At 38.6% G+C, this 25,418-nt stretch overlaps 1 protein-coding gene across 9 annotated transcripts in view; it reads right to left on the bottom strand.

Annotated features, from left to right (window-relative positions):
* Positions 1–25,418, bottom strand: part of PHF8 (PHD finger protein 8) — a 112,589-nt gene that overhangs the window by 35,410 nt on the left and 51,761 nt on the right. For all 9 annotated transcript variants that reach the window (XM_073799227.1, XM_073799226.1, XM_073799229.1 and 6 more), the window contains 5 exons: positions 21,977–22,155; positions 21,608–21,693; positions 20,962–21,095; positions 20,048–20,361; positions 8,517–8,612 (listed from right to left, as the gene is read on the bottom strand). In XM_073799227.1, coding sequence (XP_073655328.1) covers positions 8,517–8,612; positions 20,048–20,361; positions 20,962–21,095; positions 21,608–21,693; positions 21,977–22,155 — 809 coding nt within the window. The remainder of the gene's footprint in view (positions 1–8,516; positions 8,613–20,047; positions 20,362–20,961; positions 21,096–21,607; positions 21,694–21,976; positions 22,156–25,418) is intronic.

Genomic DNA, 25,418 nt, shown 5'->3' with positions numbered 1-25,418 from the left:
GAGCCTGTGCATCCAGAGCCTGCGCTCCGCAACAGGAGAGGTCACAACAGTGAGAGGCCCGCATACTGCAAAACAACAACAACAACAACAAAATCCCTACCACACCTAACAAATGAAGAGGAAATAGGCAGTCTACCTGAAAAAGAATTCACAATAATGATAGTAAAGATGATCCAAAATCTTGGAAATAGAATAGACAAAATGCAAGAAACATTTAACAAAGACCTAGAAGAACTAAAGATGATGCAAGCAATGATTAACAACACAATAAATGAAATTTAAAACACTCTAGAAGGGATCAATAGCAGAATAACTGAGGCAGAAGAATGGATAAGTGACCTGGAAGATAAAATAGTGGAAATAACTACTGCAGAGCAGAATAAAGAAAAAAGAATGAAAAGAACTGAGGACAGTCTCAGAGACCTCTGGGACAACATGAAACACACTAACATTCAAATTATAAGGGTTCCAGAAGAAGAAGAGAAAAAGAAAGGGTCTGAGAAAATATTTGAAGAAATTAGAGTTGAAAACTTCCCTAATATGGGAAAGGAAATAATCAATCAAGTCCAGGAAGCACAGAGAGTCCCATACAGGATAAATCCAAGGAGAAACACGCCAAGACACATATTAATCAAACTGTCAAAAATTAAATACAAAGAAAACATATTAAAAGCAGCAAGGGAAAAACAACAAATAACACATAAGGGAAACCCCATAAGGTTAACAGCTGATCTTTCAGCAGAAACAGCAAGCCAGAAGGGACTGGCAGGACATATTTAAAGTGAAGGAGAAAAACCTACAACCAAGATTACTCTACCCAGCTAGGATCTCATTCAGATTTGATGGAGAAATTAAAACCTTTACAGACAAGCAAAAGCTGAGAGAGTCCAGCACCACCAAACCAGCTTTACAACAAATACTAAAGGAACTTCTCTAGGCAAGAAACACAAGAGAAGGAAAAGACCTAAAATAACACACCCAAAACAATGAAGAAAATGGGAATAGAAACCTACATATCGATAATTACCTTAAATGTAAATGGACTAAATGCTCCCACCAAAAGGCACAGACTGGCTGAATGGATCCAAAAACACGATCCATATATATGCTGCCTACAAGAGACCCACTTCAGACCTAGGGACACATACAGACTGAAACTGAGGGGATGGAAAAAAATATTCCATGCAAATGGAAACCAAAAGAAAGCTGGAGTAGCAATTCTCATATCACACAAAATAGACTTTAAAATAAAGACTATTACAAGAGACAAAGAAGGACACTACATAATGATCAAGGGATCGATCCAAGAAGAAGATATAACAATTGTAAATATTTGTGCACCCAACATAGGAGCACCTGAATACATAAGGCAAATACTAACAGCCAAAAAAGGGGAAATTGACAGTAACACATTCATAGTAGGGGACTTTAACACCCCACTTTCACCAATGGACAGATCATCCAAAATGAAAATAAATAAGGAAACACAAGCTGTAAATGATACATTAAACAAGATGGACTTAATTGATATTTATAGGATACTCCATCCACAAACAACAGAACACACATTTTTCTCAAGTGCTCATGGAACATTCTCCAGGACAGATCATATCTTGGGTCACAAATCAAGCCTTGGAAAATTTAAGAAAACTGAAATTGTACCAAGTATCACTTCCGACCACAAGGCTATGAGACTAGATATCAATTACAGGAAAAGATCTGTAAAAAATACAAACACATGGAGGCTAAACAATACACTACTTAATAACGAAGTGATCACTGAAGAAATCAAAGAGGAAATCAAAAAATACCTAGAAACAAATGACAAGGGAGACACGACAACCCAAAACCTATGGGATGCAGCAAAAGCAGTTCTAAGAGGGAAGTTTATAGCAATACAATCCTACCTTAAGAAACAGGAAACAGCTCGAATAAACAACCTAACCTTGCATCTAAAGCAATTAGAGAAGGAAGAACAAAAAAACCCCAAAGTTAGCAGAAGGAAAGAAATCATAAAGATCAGATCAGAAATAAATGAAAAAGAAATGAAGGAAACGATAGAAAAAGATCAACAAAACTAAAAGCTGGTTCTTTGAAAAGATAAACAAAATTGATAAACCATTAGCCAGACTCATCAAGAATAAAAGGGAGAAGACTCAAATCAATAGAATTACAAATGACAAAAGAGAAATAACAAATGACACTGCAGAAATACAAAAGATCATGAGAGATTACTACAAGCAACTCTATGCCATAAAATGGACAACCTGGAAGAAACGGACAAATTCTTAGAAATGCACAACCTGCATAACTGAATCAGGAAGAAACAGAAAATAAGAACAGACCAATCACAAGCACTGAAATTGAAACTGTGATTAAAATTCTTCCAAAAAACAAAAGCCCAGACCAGATGGCTTCACAGGCGAATTCTATCAAACATTTAGAGAAGAGCTAACACCTATCCTTCTCAAACTCTTCCAAAATATAGCAGAGGGAGGAACACTCCCCAACTCATTCTACGAGGCCACCATCACCCTGAAACCAAAACTAGGCAAAGATGTCACAAAAAAAGAAAACTACAGGCCAATATCACTGATGAACATAGATGCAAAAATCCTCAACAAAATACTAGCAAACAGAATCCAACAGCACATTAAGAGGATCATACACCATGATCAAGTGGGGTTTATTCCAGGAATGCAAGGATTCTTCAATATATGCAAATCTATCAATGTGATAAACCATATTAACAAACTGAAGGAGAAAAACCATATGGTCATCTCAACAGATGCAGAGAAAGCTTTCGACAAAATTCAACACCCATTTATGATAAAAACCCTCCAGAGAGTAGGCATAGAGGGAAGTAACCTCAACATAATAAAGGCCATATAAGACAAACCCAGAGCCAACATCGTCCCCAATGGTGAAAAACTGAATGCATTTCCACTAAGATCAGGAACAAGACAAGGTTGCCCACTCTCTCCAGTCTTATTCAACATACTTTTGGAAGTTTTAGCCACAGCAATCAGAGAAGAAAAGGAAATAAAGGAATCCAAATCAGAAAAGAAGAAGTAAAGTTGTCACTGTTTGCAGATGCCATAATACTATACATAGAGAATCCTAAAGATGCTACCAGAAAACTACTAGTGGTAATCAATGAATTTGGTAAAGTAGCAGGATACAAAATTAATGCACAGAAATCTCTGGCATTCCTATACACTAATGATGAAAAATCTGAAAGTGAAATCAAGAAAACACTCCCATTTACCACTGCAACAAAAAGAATAAAATATCTAGGAATAAACCTATGTAAGGAGACAAAAGACCTGTATGCAGAAAAGTATACAACATTGATGACAGAAATCAAAGATGATACAAATAGATGGAGAGATATAACATGTTCTTGGATTGGAAGAATCAACATTGTGAAAATGACTCTACTACTCAAAGCAATCTACAGATTCAATGCAATCCCTATCAAACTACCACTGGCATTTTTCACAGAACTAGAATAAAAAATTTCACAATTTGTATGGAAACAAAAAAGACCCCGAATAGCCAAAGCAATCTTGAGAATGAAAAACAGAGCTGGAGGAATCAGGCTCCCTGACTTCAGACTAGACTACCAAGCTACAGTAATCAAGACAGTATGGTATTGGCACAGAAACAGAAAGATAGATCAATGGAACAGGATAGAAAGCCCAGAGATAAACCCACGCACTTATGGTCACCTTATCTTTGATAAATGAGGCAGGAATGTACAGTGGAGAAAGGCCAGCCTCTTCAATAAGTGGTGCTGGAAAAACTGGACAGGTACATGTAAAAGTATGAGATTAGATCACTCCCTAACACTATACACAAAAATAAGGTCAAAATGGATTAAAGACCTAGATGTAAGGCCAGAAACTATCAAACTCTTAGAGGAAAACATAGGCAGAACACTCTATGACATAAATCACAGCAAGATCCTTTTTAACCCACCCCTTACAGAAATGGAAATTAAAACAAAAATAAACAAATGGGACCTAATAAAACTTCAAAGCTTTTGCCCAGCAAAGGGAACCATAAACAAGACCGAAAGACAACCCTCAGAATGGGAGAAAATATTTGCAAATAAAGCAACTGACAAAGGATTAATCTCCAAAATTTACAAGCAGCTCATGCAACTCAATAACAAAAAAAAACAAACAACCCAATCCAAAAATGGGTAGAAGATCTAAATAGACATTTTTCCAAAGAAGATATACAGACTGCCAGGAAACACATGAAAGAATGCTCAACATCATTAATCATTAGAGAAATGCAAATCAAAACTACAATGAGATACCATCTCACACCAGTCAGAATGGCCATGATTAAAAAATCTAGAAACAATAAATGCTGGAGAGGGTGTGGGGGAAAGGGAACACTCTTGCACTGCTGGTGGGAATGTAAACTGATACAGCCACTATGGAGAGCAGTATGGATGTTCCTTAAAAAACTACAAATAGAACTACCATATGACCCAGCAATCCCACTACTGGTCATATACCCTGAGAAAACCATAATTCTAAAAGAGTCATGTACCAAAATGTTCATTGCAGCTCTATTTACAATAGCCAGGAGATGGAAACAACCTAAGTGTCCATCATCTGATGAATGGATAAAGAAGATGTGGCACATATATACAATGGAATATTACTCAGCCATAAAAAGAAACAAAATTGAGCTATTTGTAATGAGGTGGATGGACCTTGAGTCTGTCATACAGAGTGAAGTAAGTCAGAAAGAGAAAGACAAATACCGTATGCTAACACATATATATGGAATTTAAGAAAAAAATGTCATGAAGAACCTAGGGGTAAGGTGGGAATAAAGACACAGACCTACTAGAGAATGGACTTGACGATATGGGGAGGGGGAAGGGTAAGCTGTGACAAAGTGAGATAGTGGCATGGACATATATACACTGCCAAACGTATAATAGCTAGCTAGTGGGATGCAGTCGCATAGCACAGGGAGATCAGCTTGGTGCTTTGTGACCACCTAGATGGGTGGGATAGGGAGGGTGGGAGGGAGGGAGACGCATGAGGGAAAAGATATGGGAACATATGTATATGTATAACTGATTCACTTTGTTATAAAGCAGAAACTAACACACCATTGTAAAGCAATTATACTCCAATCAAGATGTAAAAAAAAAAAAATACCATGATACAGACTGCGTGTTTTCAACCCAGTATCATTCTCCCTTTCTTGCTTACTAATAAAAACATAATTTTGTGGAACAACAATGTACCTAACTAAAAACTACACTTCTTGGCCTTTCTAGCAGATAATCTTGGCCATGTGACACAATTTCAGCCAAAGAGATTTTTTTTTAAAGTAGAACTTAAAGCAGCCATCTTGCGACCCTGAGGGGATAAGCACTCACTAAGGATGCCTGAGAGGTTCCTATTACTCATAGGCAAAGACTATTGTTAACTATATGCTCAATGCCTGTGAGGATTCATAAACAAGTACTCTCGCATATGGCTGGTGGTAGCGTAAACTAGTAAAACCTTTCTGGAAAACAATTTGGCAATACATACCAAGAACTTTTAAAACATTCACATTTACAAACTGTAGTGGCAAGAGTGTAGGGAAATAAGCACTCTCATGCATTGTTTGTGGGAGTGTAAACAATCTCCAACATGTAATTGTTAAGTGAGAAAAGTAAAGCACATGACATATGTAATGTATGTCTCCAATTGAGTTAAGAAGGGGAAAGAAAATATATACATGCATTTACTTGTATATGAATAAACTACGTCTAAAAGGATACACATAAAATTGGTAATAGTGGTTGACTCCAGGTGGGGAATTGGAAGGCTGTGGAACAGGGGTGGGAGGGAGACTTTTCACTGGATATCCTTATATACCTTGGCCCTTTGAGAGTTTCATGGGAATCTATCCTAAGCATATAAATAGAGATACAAACACTTACATACAAAAATGTTCACTCCAAATGTTACCACTAATTGTAAACACTTGGCAATCGGCTAAATGCCCTACATTAAAGAGGTTAGGTAAATTAGGTATATCCATGGGATAGAATATTTTGTAGCCATTAAAATGTTATTTATAAATAACGGCACAGGGATATGCTTATGATATAATATTAATTTAAAAGGCCAGATATATTTACTGGTTTTGAACTTTTACAGTCAACCTCTAGTCAACATAGAGTATTAATTACAAGTCAATGGTAACAACCTTGACAATATAAACAAAAAAGTACAGCTTATAGAAGGCTGGAGGAAGAAAGAAAGAATAGCAGCACTAATGTCCGTATCTTAGAAACTGGGTAATCAAGAGAGACTGACAAAAGCCGATGGGAGGACAAACAGTGGTTAAGTTAATAAATCAAGGGAGAAAGGGCGGGGGGTGGGATGAACTGGGAGATTGGGATTGATATATATACACTATTGATTCTATGTATAAAATAGATAACTAATGAAAACCTACTGTATAGCACAGGGAACTCTACTCAATGCTCTGTGGTGACCTAAATGGGAAGGAAATCCAAAATGAGGGGATATATGTATATATGTATAGCTGATTCACTTTGCTGTACAGTATAAACACAATATTGTAAAGCAACTATACTCCAATTTAAAAAAATCAAAAAAAGGTTAATAAATCAAGAAATGGTGGTATAAACCCTATTATCTTGAATTTTGGAGGCAACTACAAGAAAAATGAAAATGACAAGGTTGCCTCTCAGGCAAGGGATTGGAAGTAGCAAAAGCAGAGGCAGAAGACCATTGCATTTTATCCTAAACCTCTCTGTACTATTTGGTTTGCTACCAGATATACACATTATTTTGATTAAAAGGCAAAAAAAACTTTTAAGTAGGATATATGACTGTGATTTCAACCATAAAAAGAAAAATGCATAGGAAAAAAGACTAGAAGGAAATATATCAAAACGTTAACAATGGGGCTTCCCTGGTGGCGCAGTGGTTGAGAGCCTGCCTGCCGATGCAGGGGACACAGGTTTGTGCCCCAGTCTGGGAAGATCCCACATGCCGCGGAGTGGCTGGTCCCGTGAGCCATGGCCACTGAGCCTGCGTGTCCAGAGCCTGTGCTCCGCAATGGGAGAGGCCACAACAGTGAGAGGCCCGCGTACCGCAAAAAAAAAAAAAAAAAAAAAAAAAAAAACCTTAACAGTGGTTGCTTCCGGGTGGCAGAATCATGGGTGATTTCTTCTTTATACTTTCCTCTATTTTCCAAATTTCCTATTATGCTAAAAAGCCAGAAAGTATAGGAGATAATAAAATCAGAAAATAGGCCTGAAGAAAGAAAAAAGAAACATTTGCTGATTGACTCACTAAGAGAACACTTTTCAGGACTGCCCTGCCACCCCATTCCTCCAATCCCAAGCAAATACCAGAAAGGTCAAATAAGGCTGGGTGGGGACAGCACGCCCTTTATTTCCTGGGGAACCACAGGGGTACTGCGATGCCAGCACCCTCTGTGGCAGACTGTTGCAGTAATGGCTCTCAATTTGCTCACATGTCCTTGTGTGCATAGGAAAACTTTGCAGTTCCCACTCCCAAGAGATAGAATCTATTTCTCCACTTTTGGAATCAAGGCTTGGCCATGTAACTTGCTTTGGCAATGGGACAATGGAAAACATGACACAACAGAGGCTTGAAAAGTGCTTGCATATTGGGCTTGTCCTCTCTTGCTGCTGGACACCCTTCTGCTACCTTGTGAAAAAGCTTAGGCTGGCCTTCAGGTGGGTGAAAGACCACATGGAGAGAGGCCCCAGACACCCCAAATTAGGTCCTGGACACCTGAAGGAGATATTTTTAGACCATCCAGCCCCAGGCAATCTGGTCCAGACTAGAACAATAGTTCTGCCAACCTACAGAATCATGAGAAATGATCAACCATTGTTCTAAGACACTAAGTTTTAGATAGTTTGATTCAGCAAAAGCCAACTGACATACCCTCCAATGAAAAAACCACCCAGCCAGGGAGATGAATAAAATTCTTTTATTACCCTCTAAATTCCATATTCATCTCAAAACTCATTCATTCTTCCCTCCTCAGAGATGGCCTCTCAGCCAGTACAGGTAATAATCTAAGGAGTCTTGGGCCTTGTAGAGCTCAACAGTTAGCAGAATTTCCCTCCTTTGACAATATTATTATCAAAGGGCTGGGATGATGGTAGCAGAATGTTCTCAGGAGCCTTAGACTGCTTGCTGAAATCTGCTCAAGGTCTTCCTCTTTTCATCTCAAGCCATGTAATATCAAAAGCAACATGCTCCATTACCTCTGATTTTGCTGACCTGAGTGCACGAACTCTGTCTTATTGATTATTTTTGCTCCAGCACCTAACATGGTACCTGGCATACAGCAGGCACTCAACAAATGTTTGCTGAATAAACAAATGAGTGTCTTCCTATATTAAATGTCCCACCTAGCCAGTGGGACATATTTTCCCCCCAACCACCCCCACAGAGTTTAAGGACAGAATACTGGATCACCTTTAGGACTCCATGGAGCATCATCTGAATTCTTCTTTTTCTTGGGTCGAGATTTCAAAGCAGGGTCATCATCGTCAGACTCCAGGGAAGGGTAAACTGCAGTGAGAGGGAAAAGCAGGGTAAAATGAGATCTCATCCAGAAGGGTGATGACAGAATGATACCTACCTGAGCTCCTCCCACCCCCCTACAAGTGGGCCCTTTACTTAATCCATACTCAACTGTAGGAATTCTTGAATATGCCACATACTTTTCATGTCTTTCTACTTTTGTACCCTTGCTGCAAATGTCCTTCTCCCAGCATCACCTAACTCTGATTTCACTCACCCAACATCCATTTAGTGAGTAACTTCATGAGTTAATGACTGTACAAAATTCAGCTTTAGATTCACATCCTAAAGAAGCCTTCCCTCTTCTCTTAATCTCATTCAGATGCGTCCTCCACTCTCCACAGTATTCTGTGCATACCTCTATTGGAGTTGTTATATAGTATTTAAGAGATGATTAGTAAATGTCATCCCCAATTTACTGTGAGGGCAAGGATATGTATTATTTGATTTTAAACTAAGGGAGCTGAACATAATGAAGAGTGGGTGCTCAGTAAGTGTTTGCTGAATTAATGGAAAAAGAAATGGTTCACACATTCACACAAAGGAAACAAAAAGACCACTTAGGCTGAATTGGGAACAAGATTATTATAACTGAATGATGCGAATGACAAAACACACATATATAAGTATCTCAACCTATATAAATACATAGAAACATCCAGTTTTATCATACACATGCAACACCTATACAGTTTAATAGGAAAATGGTCTAGAAAGGTCCTACTGATGAGGTCAAACTCTGCTACTGCTAAACCTAAAAGAGAAGCGAATGAGAGTGAATATTTCCTCCTAATGACTACTCCCATTCCTCCTACTGATCAGCTTCAAACTTCTCTAGAATTCTACTTCATCAGAGGAATCCAGTCTCCCACTTCCTTCCAGAAGGGTCTCTCTGTAGGAAAATGAGTCCATTTTTCAGGCCTGCCTCCTTCAGCAAAGAAGTAAAACACCTCTTTGACTCATTAAAAATTTTTTTTTGAATTTATTAATTGTCCCTAGAAAGAAATGACTACTGGTAACAGTTGTTTGAGAAAGGTTCCATCCCTACTAGACTAATGGCTGTCAATGTTATTTTGTTGGGTTTGAAAGGTTTTTCCACCTAAAGGAAAGAAGTGTAGTATGGTAGAAAGACCTTGAGTCTCAGGATTAGACAATTACTTTGAAATCCTGGACTGACCCACTAGCTTAGTAGCCTAGGAGAACTGTAAGTCTCACTACCTTCACCCATAAAATTGAAATAGTAGATGAACCTGCCTTGCAAAGTTCTGAGGATTGAGAGATAACAGGTATAAAGTAACATACAAAAGGAATTCCATTCTAAGGTTCATGTCTTATTCAAGATGGAATAAGATGTAGATAATAATTAATTTTAGACATTTAAAGAAAATACAAGTTAAAATACGCATATTAAAAATACAAGGGTAGGGCTTCCCTGGCGGTGCAGTGGTTGGGGGTCCACCTGCCAATGCAGGGGACACGGGTTCGTGCCCTGGTCCAGGAAGATCCCACATGCCGCGGAGTGGCTGGGCTCGTGGGCCATGGCTGCTGAACCCGTGTACCGCAAAAAAAAAAAAAAAAAAATACAAGGGTGGGAGGAGTGATGCCTCCTCCAAAAATGATGGAGTTGGGAGCTCCAAGGATCTGTCCCTCCACTGAAGCAACCATTAAGCTGTCAAAAACTACAATAATCAGCTTCTTGGGGACTCTGGAATCCAATCAAAAACTTATAACAACAAAGGGGATGCTTAACAAAGAAAAAGCCTGCTTAATTAAGGCATTTAAGGAAAATTCTGTCAGGAAATCTCAGCTGACTGCTGAGGCAATGGAACAGATGCTTCAGTGACCCCACACAACAAGGAACACAGTATTTGCAAAAACTCATTTGGAAAGTCATTAAATAAATAGATAACTGTAGCTCACCATAAGCAACAACAGCAATCTCTAGGGAAGAAGGAAGATATGACTTCCAGAGTTATCACATTATAATATTCAAAAGGTCTAGGTTTCAAACAAAAATTATAAGGCATGCAAAGAAACAGGAAATTATGTCCCATTTACAGGAAAAATATTGATAAAAATTGTCCATGAGGAAGCTCAGACATTGGACTTACTATACAAAGACTCTAAATCAACTGTCTTAAATATGATCAAAAATAACCATGTCTCCGGAAGCAACCTAAATGTCCATCAGCAGAGGAACAGATGAAGAAGATGTGGTACATATATACAATGGAATATTACTCAGCCATAAAAAGGAACGAAATTGGGTAATTTGTGGGGACATGGATAGACCTAGAGAGTGTCATACAGAGTGAAGTAAGTCAGAAAGAGAAAAACAAATATGGTATATTAACACTTATGTGGAATCTAGAAAAATGGTATCGATAATCCTATTTGTGAAGCAGAAATAAAGACACAGACGTAGAGAACAAATGTATGGATACCAATGGGGAAAGAGAAAGGGTGGGAGGAGTTGGGAGATTGGGATTGACACATATACATTATTGATACTATGTATAAAATAGATCACCAATGAAAACATACTGTATAGCACAGGGAACTCTACTTAATGCACTGTAGTGACCTGAATGGGAAGGAAGTCCAAAAGGGAGGGGATATATGTATATATGTATGGCTGATTCATTTTGCTGTACAGTAGAAACTAACACAACATTGTAAAGCAACTATACTCCAATAAAAATTAATTTTAAAAAACTGTCCTTTGAAAAGATCAATTAAATTGATAAGATGCCAGCAAGAATGACAAAGAAAAAGACACAAATTACTAACATCAAGAATAAAAATAAAAAGAATAAAAAATAAAATAACATCAGATAAAAAATGTCACTAAAGTCTCCACAGATATTAGAAGGATAATAAGGGAATACTACAAACAACTCTATGCTCATAAATTCTACAACTTAGCTAGAACGGACCAATTCCTTGAATACCATGAACTATCAAAACTCACCCAAGATGAAATAGGAAACCTGAATAATCCTATATCTACTAAAGAAAATAAATCCATAGTTAAAGCCTAAAAAAGAAATCCCTAGGCCCAGGTAGTTTCACACAAAAATTCTACTAAACATTTAAAAAACCCCACTAATTATACATAATCGCTTCTAGAAAACAGAAGAGAAGGGAACATTTCCCAACTCATTCTTTGAGGCCAGCACTGACTGCCCTGATACCAAAACTAAAGACAGTACAAGAAAAGAAAATTATAGACCAATATCCCTCATGAACACAGACACAAAAATCCTCAGTGAAATACTAGTAAACCAAATCCAGTAATATATAAAAAGAATAATACACCATGAGCAATTAAGGTCTATCCTGTGATTTCAATTCTGGTTTGATATTTGAAAATCAGTCAATGTAACCTACCATATTAACAGACTAAAGGGAAAAAACCACATGATTATATCCACTGGTGGAATAAAAACATTGGGAAAATTCAATATTCATTCATTTAAAAAAAAAAAACTCTCAGCAAAATAGGAATAGAAGTGAACTTCCTTAACTTGATAACCTATACAGATAATATCACAATAATGAAAAGACTAAATGCCTTCCCCCTTAGATTGGAAACAAGGCAAGGGTGTTAGTTCACTCTCACCACATCGTGCTTGAAATCCTAGCCAGAACAAAAAGGCAAGAAGGAAAAAAGACATACAGATTGGAAAGAAAGGAATAAAACTGTACCTACTTGCACATGACATGATCATGATCATCTAGACAAAAAAATACCAAGAACATACAAAACATTCCTAGAATTAATAAGTGAGTTACCAAGGTTGCAAGATACAAGGTCAACACACAAAAATCAATCATATTTATATATACTAGCAATAAACAGTTGGAAACCAAAGGTTAAGAAAGGTACCATTTACAGTATCTCCAAAAAATACGCAACTCAGGGATAAATCCAACAAAAAACATGTGTAGAACCTGTATGCTGAAAACTATGAGACACTGATGAAAGAAACTTTTTTAAAGAGTAAATATGGAGGAACATACCATGTACACAGATTAGAAGATTCAATATACCTAAGGTGACAATTCTCTTGCAGTCCTTGTGTAAAACAGTTTGCTGGTCCCTCAAAGAGTTAAACACAGAATTATCATATGACCCAGCAATTCTACTCTTAGGTATATGCCCAAGAGAAATGAAAACATGTGTCCATACAGAAACATGCACAAAAATGTCTACAGCAGCATTATTCATAACAGCCAAAAGGTGGAAATAACCCAAATGTCTATCAGCAGATGAATGGATAAATTGTGGTATAACCATACAATGGAATACTAAGTCAACCATAAAAAGCAACAAAATACTGATACAGCCTATAACTTGGATGAACCTTAAAAACATGGTAAGTGAAAGAAGCCAGACACAAAAGGTAACAAACTATATGATTACTTTATATGACATATCCCAAACAGGCAAATCCATATGGACAAAAAGCAAATTAGTGGTTACCAGGGTATGAGGGGAGGGGGGAGCATGGGGAACAATTACTTAATGGATCCCGGGTATTTTTCTGGGCCCATGAAAATACCTTGGAAACAGAGGTGGTGGTTGCACCACATTGTGAATGCGCTAAAATGCCACTGAACTGTACACTTTAAAATGTTTAATTATATGTAATGTGACTTGTACCTCGATAAAAAATGAAGATCACAATTCTCTCTGAATTGATCTATGTATTTAACACAATTCCAACCAAAATCCTAGCAGAAATTGTTGTGGATTCAGACAAACTGACTCTAAAATTTATATGGAAAGGCAAAATTGAAGAAATCATATTACTTGATTTTAAGAATTAATAAAGCTTCAGTAATCAAGATAGTAAGGTATTGACAAAGAGATTGACACGCAGATCAATGGAAAAGAACAATTCAGAAACAGAGCCACACAAATATGGTCATTTGATTTTTGACAAAGGTACAAATGCGAGTCAATAGAAAAATAAAATAAAAAATAGTCTTTTCAAGAAATGGTGTTGGAACAATTGGACATCCATATGCAAAAAAAAAGTGAACCTCAATCTAAACATCATACCTTATGTAAAAATTTAGTCAAAATGGAACATGGATAGAAATGTAAAACCTAAAACCATAAAGTTTTTAGGTGAAAAAAAAGGAGAAAATTGTGCCCTGAGTTTACAGAAAGAGTTGTTAAATAAGACACTAAAAGCATAAGCCATGAAAGATAAAACTGATAAACTGGACTTTCTAGAAAGTGAAAGTGTTTACTTTAAGAAAGAAAGTCTTAAGAGAATGAAATACAAGCCACAGACTGGGAGAAAATATTTGCAAATCATTTATCTGACAAGAGACTTGAATCCAGACTATATAAAGAACTTTCAAAGCTCAACAGTTAAGAAACAACCTAATGTTTTAAAAGGCAGCAGTTGTTCAAAGTGTCTGTTTAGACATTTCAAAAAAGAGTATATGACTGGCAAATAAATACATGAAAAGATGTTCAACATCATTAGCCATCAGATGAGCCACTAAATGAGATATTGCTACACACCTATTAGGATGACTGAAATAAGTATACTGACAATACCAAGTGCTGATGAATATGCAGAGCAATTAGAACTCTCACACATTGCTGGTGGGAATGTAAAATGGCACAATCACTGGAAAACAGTTTGGCAGTTTCCAATAAAGTTAAAGCATCCACTGCTCACGTTGTTCAGGAATCCCATTCCTAGGTATTTATCCTAGGGAAATAAAAACTCATGTTCACACAAAAGCCTGCATACAAATATTCACAGCAGCTCAATTCATAATCGCCCAAAGCTGTAAACAATCCAATGTCCTTCAGTGGGTAAATGGATGAAGAAACTGTGGTAGTGGGACTTCCCTGGCGGTCCAGTGGTTAGGACTCTGTGCTTCCACTGCAGGGGGCATGAGTTCAATCCCTGGTCAGGGAACTAAGATCCCACACGCCACATGGCAAGCCAAAAAAGCCCAAAACAACAAAACAAAACTGTGGTAGATCCATACAATGGAAAACTATTCTTCAACAAAAAAGAACAAGCTATTGATATGCAACAACATGGATAGAATCTTAAAGGCATTATGCTAAGTAAAAGATACCAGTCTCAACATATTACATACTGTATAATTCCATTTATATGACATTCTGGCAAAGGCAAAATCACAGTGATGGGGAATGGTGGTTGCCAGGAGTTAGGGGTAGAGGGAGGGCATGACTACTAAGGGATAACATAAGGGACTCTGGAGGGGTTCTGTGTTCTACTCATTGTGGTGGTGGTGATGGTGGTTACAAGAATCTAAGCATGTGTATACCAACAAAGCCAATTTTACTTAATGTTAATTTAAAAAATAAACCCTTTATCGGGCTTCCCTGGTGGCACAGTGGTTGAGAATCTGCCTGCCGATGCAGGGGACACGGGTTCGTGCCCCGGTCCAGGAAGATCCCACATGCCGTGGAGCAGCTAGGCCTGTGAGCCATGGCTGCTGAGCCTGCGCGTCCGGAGCCTGTGCTCCGTAATGGGAGAGGCCACAACAGTGTGAGGCCCGCATACCACACACACACACACACACACACACACACACACACACACACACACAAAACCCTTTATCAAAAGGGAAAACAGACTGAAAATAAATGAACAGAGCTTTCAACTCAAGATGTTGTACAAAGAACATTAAGAAAAAGGAATAAAATAAAACCAGAAATTAACAGTAAACAAACACCAAACACTGGAGATAATTAGTAAATCATCAAATAAACTAGACAAACTATGTTAAGCACCACAACCAAATACAGCTAATTTCAAGAAGGAAATATCAATTCAAAACCAGTAATTCTACTAATGTAAATCACCATTAGCAAATTAACAGAAAACTATGTGTTTATATTAAAAGATGCCCAAAAATCATTTGATAAAACCCAATTCCACTCTGGATTTTAAAACAAACAAAAACTTCTCAAACTCCCCTGAACTTCATGACAGTAGTCTAACAGAGACCTACAGAGCCCTACATACTGAGTGGACAAACACTAGCAGCATTACCTTTAAAGTCAGAAACAACACAAGGATGCCCCCTATCACCATTACTACTCAACACTGTAATAAAACTAGGAAAATCTAGAGGTATGAATACCAGAAAGAAAGGGGGTGTTATGGGCTAATTGTGCCCCCGCCCCAAAATATATTGAATTCCTAATCCCCGGTACTTCAGAATATGACTGTATTTGGAGATAAGGCTTTGAAAGAAAGTTAAAATGAGACCACTAGGATAGGCCCTAAGCCAATCTGACTGGTGCCTTTTTAAGAAGAGATTAGGATATAGAGAGTGACACCAGGGGCCCATGTGCACAGGGGATGGCCATGTGAAAAAGTAGCAAGAGGGAGGTCATCTGCAAGCCAAGGAGAGGCCTCAGGAGAAAGCAACCCTGCTAATACTTTGATCTTGGACTTCTAGCCTCTAGAACTGTGAAAAAATTAATTTCTGTTGTTTAAGCCAACCAGTCTGTGGTATTTTGTTATGGCAGCCCTAGCAAACTAAGATAGGGGACACAGATCACCTACCTCAAGAGCCCAAGACAATTAGCTGAAAAACTAACAGAACTAATAAGAGCATATAAGGCAATCCAACACAGGATCAATATAGAAAAATCAACTATTTTCCTGCATACTAGCAACAGCCAATTGGAAAATATAATAGATAAAAAGATGCCATTTTCAATAGGAATGAAACTATAAAATAAAATACCTAGTAATAAACTGAAGAAGAGATATACAAGAAAGCCTGAATAAATAGCAGACCATGTTTGAAGACAGAAGGACAAGATGGCCTGTTTTGTGGCTGCTCAAAGGTAAATGGCAGAATGATAGCAATGTCATCCAGAAGTTGCACTGGTTCAAAAGCAATTTTCCCTGGCATGTTGTTTTTAACCAATCAGTGGTGAGTTTTCTCATATTTCAGAGAAAACCTTAGCTATATATGAAGACCTACACACAAAAGCTAAAAATCCTGCAATAGTGCCTCCCGTCAGAGGAAGGGTAAATGGTGGCTTTGTTTTCTACAAAATTAAGTTCTGTTGGGAGAGGAGGATGGTGGAGAGTGCAGCTGAAGACGTTGTGAAGACACTTTCCCCTGTGTTTAAAAACAACAAAGGACTTCCCTGGTGGTGCAGTGGTTAAGAATCCGCCTGCCAATGCAGGGGACACGGGTTTGAGCCCTGGTCCGGGAAGATTCCACATACCACGGAGCAACTAAGCCCGTGTGCCACAACTACTGAGCCTGCGCTCTAGAGCCCGCGAGCCACAACTACTGAGCCCGTGCGCCACAACTACTGAAGCCCGCGCACCTAGAGCCTGTGCTCCGCAACAAGAGAAGCCACCCGCAACAATGAGATGCCCACGTACCACAACAAAGAGTAGCCTCTGCTTACCACAACTAGAGAAAGCCCGTGCATAGCAACGAAGACCCAACAGAGCCAAAAATAAATAAATAATTTAAAAAAATAAAAACAACAACAACAAAAGACTGCTGACGACTAGGCTCTGGATCAGATTTTAATTTGATAAAGCTGCTATTTATCGTAAGCAAATGCCCTCAAGAACCAACATCTGGAAGGAGGAACCTGAGCCCAGGCAGAGTTTAGGGCTACAAAGGATCCACTGACTACAATGCTGGGTGCAAATGACGATGGGCTCTAACCAGGCAAGGATTACTATTAGGACTGTCATTATCTGGGCCAGTGTTTTGGCTTCAAAGCCACAGAGATTTTGAGGGGTATACCCCTTTCTTTTTCTTGTAAGCCCTATTATTTTTAGTGTACCAATCTTCAGGATATTTTTCAGAAATGTGTATATCCCACTGTAGCAGAAAGGGCTCTGATGAAAGATGTTAGTCTCCATAAATTAATCCATAAATTGCAAATGCCATGCAATCTTAATAAAAAATCCTAATAGGATTTTTCATGGAGTTTGACAAGTTGATTCTATAATCCATCTGGACTAGAAAAAGCTCAATAATGGCCTAGAAATTCTGGAAAAATAAGAACAAGTAGTTGGGTACCTCCTCATTAAACTGCCTTTCTAGTGTTGCTGGGCAAAGCAGGGATAGGGGCAAGCAGACAGAGGTTGAGTGAGTTGTTTGTCCTGAGGTAGGACTAGTGAGACCAGGTCCAGATGCCTTGGCTATAGGTCAATGTGACTGTCTGCTGAAGGTAAGATGGATAGCCAGGGAAACTTGGCAACAAACTAAGACCAATCACAGCTCAACCCAGAGATGATGGGCTTGCTGAACATCTGTATTCTCCTCAGGTCCAAAGCAAGTTATGCAGAGGGGAATCTGCCCTACCAGACACAAGGTCTAGAGTAACTAACCTATGAGGTAGTGCCACATGAGTGGACAAGTTGGTTTTATGGAACAGAATATTAATAACATCTAACACACAGCACTTACCATGTGCTGGGCAATGTTTTAAGTGCTTTATGTATAACTCATTTAATCCTCACAACAACCTATGAGGTAGGTACTATTATCACAGAGAGGTTAATTAGCTTGCCCAAGGTTACATAGCTATTGAGGAACAGAACTGGGAACAGAGTAGAAAAACAAACCCAGGGAATTGCCTGGCAGTCCAGCGCTTAGGACTCTGCACTTTCACTGCCGAGGGGGTGGGCTCAATCCCTGGTCGGGAACTAAGATCCCACAAGCCGCTCAGCGTGACCCACCCCCCCCCCCAAAAAAAAAGGAAAAAAGAAAAACAAATCCATATATATATGGGAATTTAGTTTAGGACAGAAGCGGAGCTTCAGATCAGGAGGATAATTGATGAACTAGTCAATAAATGGTATTGGGGAAAATGACTATCCATGTGGGAAAAAATACAGATTCTTACCTCTCACAATTCACAAAACCTAATTCCAGAAAAAAAGCTAAAATTTTAACTACTGTACAAGTTTTAGGTGAAAATATAAGAAATTCTTCTTACACAAAACATAAAATACAAAAGAAAATTGATAAAGACAACTATGTAAAAACTGAAATCTACTACATGCTAAAAGATACCATAAGTAAAATTAAAATACAAACAACAGACTAAGAGAAAATATTTTTCAATACTTGCAGAATATATAAAAAACACTCCAACAAATCTAGAATACATAAAGAACTCCTACAAATCAATAAGAAAAACTAACATCCTGAAAATGAGTGAAAAACTGAATAGATAATTCATGGGAAAGGAAGAGTCAATAAACATAAAACAAACAAACTGCAACACCATTTTTTGCCATCAGATTGGCCAAAATTAAAAAGGCTGATAACATCCACTGTTGGTAAGGCTGTGGGAAAACAGGTATATCTCTTACACCACTCATATACTGACCTTTTTGGAAGGAATTCAGCACTATCAACATTTATGTTGTACATACCTTCAACTCAGCAGGTCTAGCTACCTTACAGAAATGTTAACGGGCACATGGGCACAAAAGGTTATTTATAAGAATTTTCAAAACACTAAAAATTAGAAACGACCTAAATGATAATCAGTAGGAAATAGTTAAACATATGATGGTATACCTATGTTACAGACTACTATGCAGCAGGTAGATCTCAATGCATTGATGAAATGTATCTCTAGGTACTGATGTTGAAAGATATCCAAGTAAGTTGTAGAACCACACACACTAAACCAAACTATACCTCTATCTATTTATGTCTACATATGGGTATAAACACAAGAAAATAAAAGGTATACATCAAACTGATAACAAAGGTTACCTTTGGATAACCTTTCTCAGAGGGGGAAGAGTGTTAGTCAAAGGAAATTTCTGCCTTCTCTGTCTTGTTCTAATTTTGTCAATGAGGATTAATTTTTTAAATAATATTAAAACAAAAACCTACATTAAAGTCAGCTGCACTATACAAAAAAGTGCTTCATACATTGTAGTACTCAACAAAGTTTACTTTACAAAAAAGGAGTCATCTATTAAATGTGAAAAGCCCACCGAAAAGTCATCATAAACCTTTGCAAGGGATGAACTGAATGACACATAACACAAATGATACAGGTAATGGAAGTAAAATAGGCAAGAGGGAAAAAAGAGTCAACAGCAGCGAAGATTGGACAATGCTAAAAATGGTTAATAGCTAATTATAATAGCTACCATTTTCTGAGGGCCTCCCATGAACAAGACACGGTGCCAGGTGCTCTGTGCAAGCATCATCTCTAATTCTTACAACAACCTGTGAGATATCCCCATTTTATGGATTAAGAAAATACGGCACAGAAAAACCAAGTATCAGGTTTAAGGCCAGGCCTTTGCTCACTACAGGCTGTCCTGGATTGGATTTGGGATTGAGACTGGGGCTAGTGGGGAGCCCTCCTGGCCTGGACTCAAGTGCTTAGCTGCCCTTACTATACTCTGCATCCTTGAAGCATGCTCCCAAGCTGTCCTGTTCATCGAGACTGGCGTTCTCCTCCTCCTCCTCGCTCTCGGTTCTCCAGTACGCTGGCCGCTTGATGGGCCGCTTCCCTGGGGTGCGCTGGGAAGCAGGACTGCTAGACACTGTGCCCAGCCCACTGCTGGAACTCCCACTGCTTCGGTCCTGCCCCCCGGTCCACCAGGCCTGCAGGCTGGAGGTAGCTGGCGAGGATGATGAGGACTGCAGGTTGGCCATGCACAGCATGCCCTGGATGGCCTCCTGAGTGCTGGGAGAGGCAGGGGCCTCGCTGCAAGGGACAGAGGAGAAATGCTGAGGGAGTTTCTCTAGTTGTCAGAGGAAATCAGTCATCAGAAGAGTCAGGGAGGAGGGACAACAGCTGCCGGGGTCAGGGTGGGAGGAAGGAGGAGAGAACCATCCCAGGCGAAAAACCAGAAACCACACTAAAGATCAAAATAGTATCAAAGACTATTTTCATAAAAAGGCCAGTCCTTCTTGACTCGTCTCTCCATAGACAGCAGGCAAGATGGCAAAAAGAGGGGTGCCCCTCCCTTCCTGTTCACCAATGCTGCATTCTTTCCTTTTTCTTTTTTCTTAAAGCAAGGCCCAGAAAAGGCCCAGCTCTCCTTCCATGCCTCTTCTAACTTCCAAAAACCCCCAAACTTATTACCCTTGAAGTCCGTATTATCCTCTCTCGGTCAGATATTAAGTACCTCGGGACAGATTTCATGTCTACTTTATTCTTTCAGCCCAAATGCCCTGGCTAATTTTTGTCCCTTTAAATGACCCAATTAATATCTACTGATTGGTTGACCTAGCCCTTTGGGTGGCAGGTGGGGATGTGTGCTGTCTGAACACCTAGAAAGGGGAGATAAAAGCCAGTACTCACGTGAGGGCAGCATAGTCAGGTCCCCCCACCTGCCTGCTGGCCTTGAGCAGATCAAGAATTCCACCAGCTCCACTCCCATTTCCAAGCTTGCCTTCAACCCCTTCTACCATGTCCTCATCTGTTGTATAGTCCTCCTGTTGGAGAAAAAGGATATCACCTCAGCTGCCCAGGGTTGGTCTGGTAAGGCCCCAATAAAGGGTTGACAGTCTCACTCCTGATACTAATATCTTCTGAGCACCAAGTATCTACCAACTACTAAGCAGAATATTTGTTCTTTCATCTTAATCTCCACAGCATCTTTGTGAGGCAAGTCTAACTCCCATTTTACAGATAAGGAAACTAAGGCTCAGTGAAGTTAAATAATTTGTGTAAAGTCACAATCAGATATTCCAAATCAGATACTCTTTCTGCTACATCACACTGCCTTTTATTCTACTCTATATTAAAGAATCTTAAAAATATTTCAACTAAAGTATAATCTTCCATTTATATGTTCAGGAACACTTAGCTCACAATCTTTCACTTTATAAATATTTTAGGAATGGAATGCATAGGATCTCTCCCCCACCCTCAACTAGAATGACAATCTGTATTCTGTCTATGTAACCAGAATGAGCAGAAGATTAGAAACAGGGCAGGCCCCTACCTCAATGTCAAACTCAACTTCTCCTGGTTCACGAACTCGGTTGGGGTCAGAGCAAGGCTTCGCACGGGGCAACTTTCGGGGAAATTCTAGAAAGCAATGGAATGCACTTATCATGAAGCTAAGATTAGCATCTGAGCCAAACACCCAGGGGAAAGAGAATAAGACTATAATTTTCCTGAAAGTAATGACCACAGACGAGTAATTTAGGGAGGTTAGGAAATAAATCTCTAGAGCAAAGGACACATGGAAGCCTACAGAGCTGGTAAATCAGAATGTCAACAAGCTCAGGCCTAAGGTCTTGAGTCTATCAAGCAGACCAAAAACAAACTGAAATGGGCAGGGCAGGAAAGAAAAAGAACAAGTACACACTTGGTCTTATTATCAGGGTTGCCTTCTCCTTTCCCAGTCTCTCGTCAATCTGCAGTTCATCATCTGAATCCAAGTCAAATTCATCCTCCATCACATGTTCTGCCACCAGCCTAGCCTTGTCTACCTTCTTTGTGATCCTGGCTCGCCGAGACTTGGATAAGCTCTTTACCCTCTTGGTACTGGAGAGAGAGTGAAGGTGAACATAAAAACAGTCACACTCGATGGCAATTCTACCCAAATTGATCTACAGATTCAATGCAATCCTATCTAAATCCATCTAGTTTTGTAGAGATTAATAAGCTGATACTAAAATGTACATGGGCATACAAAGGACTTAACATGGCCAAAACAATTTCAAAAAAGAACAAAGTTGGAGAATTTATACTACTCAATTTCAAAATTGAGCTACAGTAATCAAGGTAATGTGATATTGCCATAAGGATAGACATACACATCAATGGAACAGACCTGTGAGCCTAGAACTAAACGCTTAAATTTTCGGTCAGTTGATTTCTGACAAAGGTGCTTATTAGGCAATTCAGTGGAGAAAGAATAGTCTTTTCAACAAATGATGCTGAGATAAGTGGATATCACATGCAAAGAAATGAATGTGTACTCTTACCTCATATCATACACAAAAATTAAAAATGGATCATAGATCTAAATGTAAAAGCTAAAACTATAAAACTTCTAGAAGAAAATATAGGAAAATATCTTTGTGGCTTGAGATTAGGTAAAATTCAAAACATTTGTGCTTCAAAAGACACCATTAAGAAAATGGAAAGACAAGCCACAGACTAGGAGAAAATATTTGTAAATCATTTATCTAGAAAAGGATTTGTATCCAGAATATTTAAATAACTCTTAGAATGCAACAAAAGACAAACAAAACCAATTAAAAAGTAAGCAAAAGATCTGAATGGACATTTCTCTAATGATGATATATAAATGGCTCAACATTATTAGTCATTAGGGAAATGCAAATCAAAACCGTAATAAGATACCACTTTACATCCATCAGAATGGCTATAATCAAAAAGACAGACAATAACAAGCATTAGTCAATATATGGAGAAACTCATAATTGCTGCTAGGAGTGTAAAATGGTGCATGCTTTGGGATAAATTTTGGCAATTTCTTAAAAAGCTAAACAGAGTTACCATATGACCCAAAATTTTACTCCTGAGAAACAAAAACATGTCCACACAAAAACTAGTACTCAAATGCTCATAGCACCATTATTCATAGTAGCCAAAAAGCATAATCAATCCAAATGACCATCAACTAGTGAATGGATAAACTAAATGTGGTATAGCCACACAATGGAATACTACTGAGCAATAAAAAGGAAATTAATGATACTTCTACATGATGGATGAACTTCAAAAACATTGTTAAGTGAAAGAAGCCAGACACAAGAGACTACATATGTGTGATTCCATTTATATGAAGTGTCTAAAAAGGCAAATCCATAGAGATAGAAAGTAGATTAGTGGTTGCTTGGGCCTGGGGAAGAGAACCAGGACTGACTGTAAGTGGATATGAGGGATCTATTTGGTGTGATAGAAATGTTCCAAAATTATATTGTGGTGATGGCAGCGTATTCTTTAAATTTACTAAAAGTCATTTAATTGTACACTTTAAACAGGTTAATTGTATGGTATGTAAATTATACCTCAAAAAAGCTGTTAAAATATATAAAGGAAGTAGAAAGAACTCAAAAGTGGCTTAAATAATCCTGTTACACATGGTAAACAATATTAACCAGTACAGACTGCTCAAATAAGCCTTACAGTTAAGAGAAACAAGTTTTTGGTAAATCAGTACACTTGACACATTCAGCAAACAGTCATTTGGTGAACTGGATTTTAGTGAATTAGCTGTTTTCTACCTCATAGGGTTGCTGGGAGGATTAATGAGCTAATGTAGAGACTGACACATGGCAAGTGGCCCAATGGTAGCTAATCTTATAGTTCTCTGGGCCTCACTTTACCACATTAGTAAAATGGGGATAACAACACTTACCCTCAGGGTTGTTGTGAGGACTAAATAAAATAATGTATGTAAATGGCTAAGACAGAGTCTGACACAGAGCAGGTGCTCAATAAATGGTAGCTATTTAACCCTGATCTTTTATTAACTTCTAATAATGAAAAATCTCAAACATATATAAAATATTAAAAACTCCCATGTACCTATGACCCAGCTAAGTTTTAGCAATTATCAACACACAGCCAATCTTGTTTCATCTACACCTCAGTCCCCACAAAACATGGCATTATTCTGGAGAAAAGATCAGACATAATATCATATCATCTATAAATATTTCTATACCTTCACTCCCTAGGTTCACTTAGCAGCAGCCTCTGGCAGGTGCAAAAAGGTAACAAGCAGCACAAGAAAGACTGGTGAGGAAGGGAAAAATGTCTCATTGTGTCCTCAATAGCCATTATAGGCTGGACCCTTAGGACTCTCAATTTTCTCTTCCCCAGCAGACCAACCACGGGTTCTAGACAAAGGCAATGCTCAACAGTCTCTCTAATCTTATTCTTCAGTAACTATGTTCTCAATTAACAAGGATAGCTCTGCTGCTTTTAGAATCTGCCCTGCCCTCACACTCCCTTTTCCCTTATTTCCCAGCCAGGTAGACCTACTACACTCACCCTTGGGATCTGAAAACAATCTTTTCCTACAAAAAGGCTGTTAACGTATCCTTGTCGCTTATGTTCCTACACTGTTCATACTCTGTACTTAACTCTTGACTGCTCCTGTCTGGTGTTCTGAGTGTCCAGATGGTAACTTTTACTGTCTTCCTTTGCCTCCCTACATGTTTGAGGGTTTCTGATGACCTACTTAGCTTCTGGCCATACCCACAACCATCATCATCACCACCACCACCATCACCTTTCATCTTCAACTTCATCATATTCATAAGAGCGACCATTTATTAAGCATTTACTATGTGCCAGAACCTGTGATAGGCACTTTACATGCATTACTTCATTTAGTCCTTCAACAACCCTAAGATAAGTTTTATCTATAGAATAGATAAAATGAGGACAGAGAGGTGCAGACACGTTAATTAGCTTGTCAAAGTCACATAGCAAATACGTGACAGAGCAGGGATTCAAATTCGGGATTGTCTGATTCCCAAGCTGGAGCTTTTTGCCAAGATGTGCTTTTATTTTATTCTTTTAGAAAACATTCTGTTAAAAATTATTTTAGGGTTTCCCTGGTGGCACAGTTGTTGAGAGTCCGCCTGCCAATGCAGGGGACACGGGTTCGTGCCCTGGTCCGGGAAGATCCCACATGCTGCGGAGCGGCTGGGCCCATGAGCCATGGCTGCTGAGCCTGCGCGTCCGGAGCCTGTGCTCCGCAACGGGAGAGGCCCGCGTACCGGAAAAAAAAAATTATTTTAAGAAAAGTAATATGTGCTCACTGT

This window comes from Tursiops truncatus, chromosome X (assembly GCF_011762595.2).
Source record: "Tursiops truncatus isolate mTurTru1 chromosome X, mTurTru1.mat.Y, whole genome shotgun sequence".
NCBI lineage: Eukaryota > Metazoa > Chordata > Mammalia > Artiodactyla > Delphinidae > Tursiops > Tursiops truncatus.
The sequence above is the reverse complement of the archived record's forward strand: the minus strand, read 5'-3'. Positions and strand labels throughout refer to the sequence as shown.